Source organism: Sturnira hondurensis, unplaced genomic scaffold, assembly GCF_014824575.4.
Source record: "Sturnira hondurensis isolate 20B ecotype Veracruz unplaced genomic scaffold, ASM1482457v3 Scaffold0001872, whole genome shotgun sequence".
NCBI lineage: Eukaryota > Metazoa > Chordata > Mammalia > Chiroptera > Phyllostomidae > Sturnira > Sturnira hondurensis.
Genome location: NW_028074503.1, coordinates 10,171,997 through 10,180,370, shown reverse-complemented (window position 1 = coordinate 10,180,370; position 8,374 = coordinate 10,171,997). Strand labels below are relative to the sequence as shown.

Genomic DNA, 8,374 nt, shown 5'->3' with positions numbered 1-8,374 from the left:
CAATGGTCAGGGCCACTTCAACATTCTGAATCCCCATCTGTTGCCTCAACTTATCAAGTGGTTTCACTTGGCCTGGCCTTGCAATTTCTGCTCTCTCCACCCAGAACACCTCCTTGTTTTTCTACTGATAAACCGCCAAGATCCGGATTAAGTGACATTTATTCTGAGTCCTCTTCTTTTCCCCAACTGTTTGATGCTCCTTTTCTTATTCGTGCTGTGTCTTGTGCCAAAGACTCTGTCCAATCCCACTGACATCTTTCCAAAAGAATGTGAGCTCTTTGGATGTAAGCACTCAATCTTATTCTGTATGTTCAGAGCACTAAAATAGTGCTCTGTAGATAGTCATCTCTCAATACATGAATATTGGCTTCCTCTAAGTGAATGGGGGTTGTGAGGGTTCTCTGATTGCACCCTGTAGTCAGCTGACTGGGAGGAGGGGCATAGTTGGTCTAAACAGAATCAGAGAGCCTGAGGCACTGTCCTGGTGAAGCTGTGTTACTCTTGAAATCAGGAAAGCACTTAAAGGGAAGGCATGGAGTAAAGAAGTAGGCCCTTAGAACGTGTCTTTTGCTACTTACTGAAGGCTATAGGAAAATAAAGCTTTCTCGTTTTCAGAATGTGTATTTTCAGCGGTTGCAGACCATGTTGAATATGCCCTTAGCTTAAAAAACAATGGAAACTCAGATATTCCTCAGAGTTCACCAGAGACTTTTCCGAGGTCCTTTGTTTCCCTGTAAAATTTGAAAATTGGTTTTTGAGAGGATGGTAAGGGAGTGAAGAAAGCACGTTCAGATGAAATGGAGAGTGCTTTAATAGGAACGCTTTATTGTCCCTGCCTGGGTTTGTAACAGAGTTCATAGAGTGAAAACACTGATGTAATAACAATGGAATACTATCGGTTACATGAAGTCCTATCTCCCCTCCTTCAAATCAACAGGAGGAAAGGCCCCTCATTCTTTGGGGCTGCTGACGAGCGCCGTGGTGGAGTAGGAGTAGGGGCTGAGCAGAGCAGCGATGGTGTAGTGGCGTGGGCCAGAGTCATTCGCTGTGAACACCACCTGCAAGAGAACACAGACAGGGTATGTTTCTAACTGCCCGACAATGTGAGTCATGGACAGAGACACTGGAAGTCCCGCGCCAACGCCATTATTCTTATTTTATTATTTTGGTTTTGGAAACAGTTAGAACAAAAGGCCGAAATCCAAAGCTGGCAAGCTAACGGTTGGAGCCTCGTGCAGTCCTTAGAACGAGAGTTCCCTCTGGCCTGCATGAGTAGGACTTAGGTTTCTCAGACTTGGGCTGGTAATCAGGTGGCCTTAGCCTGACTGAGGGAGATCACAGAGAGCCTACATGCTCTTGTCCATTTTCTTGGTTTTAGAAAAAGGAGGGGAGAATGGCATGCAATGGCCCGAAGTGTCGAGAATGGTTTCTGCCAGTCCCACTGAAGGCTCAAGAGACTTAGAATTTTAGAGCTGAAAGGGAACATTCTTCTCATTTCACAGATAAGCAAACCAGAACTCTGAATTAGGATGCTTGCTCCAAGGTCACCCAGGGACAGAACTAGACTATAAGTTACAGCTACTGCGTCCATAGCCAGAGACTTTGCTCCCATTATTCCTTTGCATTTTCCATGATGAATATCAAGTGTATTTCAACATTCATCACAAGCAGTGAAATATGGGGTAAAAGTAATATGTGGTTCTATTTATGATTTGAGCAGAATGTGGAGGATCATGTTGGAATTCTGAAATATACTCACCTACTAGAGCTCATTTAAGCTTTCTAATTGGGCAAATAACCGATCAAAGTGTGTTCCGGTCAGTCATGTACTTCAGGCAAATTTAATAGAGCTTCCAGGACTTGGGTGTTGGGACAGTTAGGGGTCTGGACTGAGGTGAATAGGAAAAACTTTGGTTCAGGAGATAGAGGACAGTGAGGAGGTGTTTGATTCTATTTATTCTGAGTATAGACCCTGGAGTGAGGTTTGGGCACACCCTAGGTAAATAAATTTTGTTCCAAATATGAAAAAAGAAAACCTTGATTACTTGGGGATGGGAGACAAAAAGATGTGATTGAACCATACCAAATCCAAAAATAGCATCAGGGCAAGAGGAGGTGAGAGTCACTTAAGAATCAGTCTAAAAAAGATAGGGAATTTCTGAAAGGCCTAGTTTCTAGAATCAAATCGGGAAAACTTCTTACCCCTTAGAGTGGCATTGCCCTCCATGCCCATTTAACTCTTTGTGAAAATTGTAACTGGCGTACTTTGTGCTCGAAATTCTATGAGATGAAGAGGACTAATAGCTCCGAAGTAAATTTCTAACCTTCTTTGTAAGTCTAATATGGCCTATAACTTGGGTCATGGGTCAAGGAGGAGGTGATCGATGCCACAGGACAGCAATATCCTGGCAGGTCCTGATTGGAAGAAGCTGTCAGGAAGGGAACTCATGGCCGAACTCAGCGTGCACCCACCAGTCACGGGAGAGCGGCAGTGGGGCTCATGGTTGACGACTCGCCCTCTCTCACTCCCCACCCCCATTCAGGATCCAAGGGGGCTCAGAGTCCTGCCTGACATGTCCCAAAGGGAGAAATACCAATTTCTCCCTTTGGGAGAAAGAAAAAGAAAACCCAAAGTTTTTCACTTTTGAATATCTAGCAGAATGCTCAATAGATAGTTTTTTTTTTAAAGATTTTATTTATTTATTTAGTTTTGGAGAGAGGGAAGGGAGGGAGAAAGATGGAAAGAGAAATATCAGTGTGTGGTTGCCTCTTCTGTACCCTGCACCGGGGCCTTGACTCACAATCCAGACATGTGTCCTGACTGGGAATCGAACCGGTGACCCTTTGGTTCGTCACAGGCCAGTGCTCAATCTACTGAGCCACACCAGCCAGGAAAGGTTTTTGTTTTTAAATGTTTGTTGAATGAATACTAAAAGAGTGAAGAAGAGTTTAATGAATAGGAACAACGTCATGGGTACTACGGAATCTTCTCAGATCGTCTCATCAAGCTGAGATCTAGGGCAGGCAAGAATCGCAGGGAGGCTGATTGGTGCTCTAGGGTAAGGCCTGAGATTCTGGTAGCACATGTCTTGTGCTAGGTGCCATCTGAACCCTGAACCTGACCGTGGTCGGGCTCTGGGTCTTGCTGTCTGGCTGACAAGAAGCCAGAGACTTGCTTCTTGGTAGACTGGGCTATTTTGGTGACTTGTGGCCCCTACAGTTTCCCTGACTACCCTGTCTACTAAAAGAGCTGTTCTATGCTTTGGAAGGTCTAATCCATGACTCAGCCAGAGAGAATGGTTCTCTTTCATGTTGAGCTATTTTTGATGCAATTAGTTGATCTTTAACTCTGAACAACACGTCTGGATTCTATTTCCATGACAGCCATCTGTTCTAAATGACTTAAGAAATTACAAAGAGGAGGCAGGGAGATTGGGCCCATGTATAACTTTGAGGTCCTTTGTAACTCATAAATAGAGGAATAGAGCATGCGCTAAGGGTTAGAAATGTGATATTATTATTAGGTTGGCTTCTCACAAGGAGAAAGCCAGGACACACCTGAGGCTAAATCCAGCCTGGGCCCTGTTGGTAAATACGCTGCTTCTCCCCTCACTAGCCCTGTGACTTTTGACAAGCTAATTAACTTCCCTGAGCCTCCTTTGCTTCATCTGTACGATAGGCATAAAGATCAGACTGACTCTGATGGGGTGTTTACAAAGATTAAATAGGTTAAATATAGAAAATACAGCAGTGTCAAGCATGTGATATATGCTTGATAAATGTTATCTATTATGTTGCCAGTGTTATTTTAAATTCGCTGTTCCTATTAGCATTGCCCCAAAACACTTATCCAAACCTCTGGGCTCCAGATGTATTTGGAATGAAGAATTTTTCAGATTTTAGAGAGGTAAAATAATACATCTATCTTTTGTTGCATAACACCCTAAGTTGGTCTGGAGGGCTGCCTAATAACCGCATATTAATAGTTCTTCAGCAGACAACAGTAGAATGAATGCAGACTACAAAGGGTGTCATGTAAGCTGAGGTCATGTAACTAAATGAGTTTTCACCAAACTTAGTGAGAAAGTTTGCTTTTCAGAGTTGCATGGATTTCTGATTATGGAAATGAGAAAGAGAATTGTGGTAGAACTGTGCTAGTTCGATGACGTGTTTATGGTATACATTTCCATAGTGTGCAAAGTACAAAATGTGCATTTCCGGAGATTAAAGACGACAGCCAAAAAATTAAAATGAAAAACAGCTTAGTGTCTGTATACTCACCTCTGCAAATTCATGGAACGGGGAAATGCCAAGTTCCTTCCAGTAGGATTTGGTGTCTAATTCCACTTTGTATATCCCTTCTACAAACTTGTCACTGGTTGTGAGCCCATGAACCTCCCCAAAGTCACTGGTTTTCCTAAAAGGTGAAAAAAGTCCAGGTTAAGTTAGGCATTAGGGGCAAGTTCACACACACACACACACACACACACACACACACACAAGCTGGTTGAGTATGTGAATGTGTATTTTCTCAACCTGGTCAGGAGAGAGAAAATTCTACTAAATGCCTGAAATAACTGACAGGAAATTTGTCAGAAATGTTTTGAAAATCTCGCTGAAGGTATTTTTCTTTTAGGAGAACAAGATAGAGGTATAATGTTTCACTTCGAAAAACAGTCACTGGGCCCTGGCTGGCATAGCTCAGTGGATTGAGCACGGGCCTGTGCAGCAAAGGGTCGCTGGTTCAATTCCCAGTCAGGGCACATGCCTGGGTTGCAGGCCAGGTCCCCAGTAGGGGACACATGAGTGGCAACCACACATTGATGTTTCTCTCCCACTCTTTCTCCTTCCCTTCCCCTCTCTCTAAGAATAAATTTGAAAGTCTCTGGGCTTGGTGTTTGGGTGAAGCTTCCTAACACCCCCTGGAAGTGGTCCTGGGAAGCGGCCCTCTGTCACTCAGGCTCCTGTTCCCTGTGACCCCAGGGCCTCACTGGTGACGTGAGCGTACCTTTCAGAGGTGGCAGCGATCTCCCACAGCGTGGGAACCCCGAAGTTCAATGAGAAACCCGTACCTGACTCTTCCATTGTTTGTATATCTAATGTCTTTGGTAACTTTTTGCCTATAACAAATAATAGGCAACTCCTTCTAAGTTTTTTTTTTAATTAGGCAATTTCTATTTCCAGGTAAGTGCAAGCTCAAAATCTGTGGTAAAAATGGGAATTTCTTCACTGACTCTGACCATTGCTCTTCCACCTATCTTTTCTTCCAACATGTAAATTTTTAATTTCCGTTTTTTATCTTATCATAAAAAACAGATTTACACAGGCATCTGAATGTTTTTTGGTGTCCATTCCCTCTCTTACTTAGAGTAGCTTCTTAACTACTTTCCACATGGCACTTGGCATTTTTATAAATGTAAATGAATTAAGAAATAAAAACTCAGTTGGAACCACACCAAAGAAAATGGCCTTCCCGACGAGGGGTGAAGGAGCATAATGCGGTCCTTGGGGTTCCATTAAAACCCACAGAAACGCTCCTTCCAGGAGATAGAAACACTTAGCAGGATTACTTTCGGTGGGGGGTTCCTTTTTTTCAAGTAGCTGGGTTAGGTCCACTAATTGGCATTTTCTTTGAAATTTGTGCCAGTGGAGGTGTAAAAACTCCCTAAAAAATGTAAAGGAGCTGTTGAAGGTGAGAAGCCATTTTTGCCCCTGACATTGGGTGATCCCGAGACTGGTCTGTGGCCACGCTGTGTGTTATGTGTCCTTCTCTCCTGTGTCCTTTCTCATTGAGCAGGACAGCCCCTGGCCTCGCAGAGTAGGTGTACCACACGGCTTTGCTGGATGAAGGCCCTGGATTCTGGGTGATCCTGATAAACTATTGACGGGTGCCTGGTCAACGCTGCCCCTCAGTTCCTTTCTTCATTAATAAATGAACACAAATTGTTTGTCTTCCCTAAAATTCCAACACAGTGACTCAGCTTGAGTGTTATGACAGGTCACCAAGAAAAAACCTCCTGAAATTCCCTATGCATTTTTTTAAAACAAATGTGCAATGTTTTTTTTAAAATTTTTTTCTAGATTTTATTTATTTATCTTTAGAGGGGAAAGGAAGGAGAGAGAGAGAGAGAGAAATATCAATGTATGGTTGCCTCTCGTGAGTCCCCTGCTGGGAACTGGTCCACAACCCAGGCATGTGCCCTGGCTGGGAATCGAACCACGATCGTGTGGTTCGCAGGCCCGTGCTCAATCCACTGAGCTACGCCAGCCAGGGCCTCCTATGCATTTTTATATGTGTGAATATATATGTACTTTTCTGGGCAGGAAGTCCGTAGTTTTCATCACCTTCTTAATAGCGTCTCCTTTCCCCACTGTCTGCCTTAAATGCTGCTCAGGTTCCCTGTCATTCCCAGCTATGCAGACAAGAGGAGGCCATCCTTCTCAGGGCTCACTTGACCTTTGCCCAAATTTTCAATTTATTTGTAGATTCTTAAGTGAATGATGTGAGCCCCGTCCTCAACACCTGGCAAGCAAATGGGAAGATAAAACAAAGGCCCATGTGTGGCTGAGTTGGGCAGCTTACCCTGAGGCGAACAGCTCCCAGGTCTCATCATTAGCCTTTCTGAACACTTTCACGGCCACGTTGACAGCAGGGCTGCCTCGAACGGCATCTAGGACCTTGACCATCAGAGGACATTTGGGCTCACCAGTGCCCTGGGCGTGGAGAGGACAAGTGAGAAGTCAACAAACCTGGTCAGCATGAAACAATCCATTCTTCGTGGTGGTAGAAATCTGGACCAAGGCAGGCAGTACATGCTAATCCCATTTCCAGCAACACAAGTGCTGGCAGTTAATGAGCTTCCCTTACTCAGTAGAACACAGACGTGATTGTTTCCAATGCAAGAATGGTTTCTGCCTCCAGGCACACTGCGATCGCCAGGGCCATGTGCAATGAACATAAGGGGAGAAATAGGCCTTCTGAGAACAGTTGCTTTGTTAAACCTCGAATCACTGAAAAGATATAATGTGCCATGGAACCAAGTAGTTTTTCCTGCAAGTGTGTTAGTCAGTTGTTGCTGTGGTAAATCCCAGTTGTTGTAAATTAATGCCAGGTTACTTCCCGGCCTGTTTTATAGCATTAGGTAATTCTTCTAGAGCACTTCAGAATCACATATCTGACTAGAATGTTGTCTGCCAAGTGTTTCGGAGAGTAATCAATCAATACATTTTGATTAACTGAAAGAAAGTAAACTTTATAAGAGGATGTGTTTCTAAAAATTCAATATTAATAGCTTCATCAATACCCTATCTTTATGTCTACCACCCACCGGGGGGAAACTGAGGCACCAGGCACTGCAACCCCAAAGAACCAGAGCAGTGGAGCAGGGCACCCAGAATCCAAGGTCCAGTTCAGTGAGCTCTGCAGAACTTCATTCCTTTTGAAGTTGGAATCAATAATGCTCAAAAATAGATGCTGGGTACCCTGACCCTTGTCGCAGAAGCTGACTGGCAAAGCTGGAGAAAGTCACTTGTACTTCATTTAGTGTCCATAGGAAATGGATAAAAGGGACTTCAGAGACTCAAACACTCACCGCAGGGCCAGCCTCAGACGCAAGTACCAGTCCAGCGAGACAGAGGAGCAGCAGATGATGAGAAGCCATCCTGCCAAGAACCAGTGGGCCTCTATGACGTTTGCTCCAAACCTGGGGCTTTTATACTCCCTTCTCGCAAGCCAGGCTGCTGATCCCTGCCAACCTGACTCCAAACCTGCTGATTCTGATTATTGACTTAGTCAACAAAAGGAGAATAAGTAACCCACTCAAATATGAACCTTGCCTAGAGAGATTAGAGCATAGCACATTAGCACTATGAAATATTCTTAACAGGTCATTTGACCAGCTGGAAGACCAAACCCAAAACAATCTAAGGAAAACAAAAATATTTTGCACTCTCCTTGGCTGAATGCAGTGACATTCTGGGCATTGTTTTTCTTCTTTACCTATTTCTATGCACGTTTTCCATTTACTATACATTCCATCTTTCATTTTAGATGATAGGTACATGCTGTAATAACTTGTTTCACGTTGAATGATATTTGGCTGCACAGGCTTAAATATAGTGCATTAGAAAACATCATTGCCCTTGGTATACAAGTCAGCAAGAAAAAAACTCTTGTCACTGCTTACATTTTAAAAAGTTTATGTATTAGCCAAAATAAGTTATTTGGAAGCTTTCTTAGTCAGCAATTTCTCCTCAATTTTGTTGTTCTTCCCAGACAAGGCCCACATCAACCCAAAGGATAATGACACATTTCAAACTGGCACTGATGAGCCTGAAATACAGAGAACCGAATCCTCTTTACAGCTTCTCCTGC

General features: G+C 43.6%; 1 protein-coding gene across 1 annotated transcript; it reads right to left on the bottom strand.

The window, feature by feature from the left end:
* Positions 1–798: 798 nt before the first annotated feature.
* On the bottom strand, positions 799–7,707 carry TTR (transthyretin). The gene is made up of 4 exons (XM_037032476.1): positions 7,593–7,707; positions 6,584–6,714; positions 4,282–4,417; positions 799–1,058 (listed from the first exon to the last, which is right to left on the bottom strand). The coding sequence occupies exons 1-4, from the start codon at positions 7,659–7,661 to the stop codon at positions 951–953; spliced, it is 444 nt and encodes a 147-aa protein (XP_036888371.1). The 5' UTR covers positions 7,662–7,707; the 3' UTR covers positions 799–950.
* Positions 7,708–8,374: the final 667 nt, after the last annotated feature.

Excerpts from the sequence above, each read along its gene's own strand:
- TTR (XM_037032476.1), bottom strand. The coding sequence starts at position 7,661 with ATGGCTTCTCATCATCTGCTGCTCCTCTGTCTCGCTGGACTGGTACTT. Across the intron at positions 6,715-7,592 it reads CGTCTGAGGCTGGCCCTGCG|GGCACTGGTGAGCCCAAATG; the intron begins GTGAGTGTTTGA and ends CTCCACGCCCAG. Across the intron at positions 4,418-6,583 it reads TGGGAGCTGTTCGCCTCAGG|GAAAACCAGTGACTTTGGGG; the intron begins GTAAGCTGCCCA and ends TTCACCTTTTAG.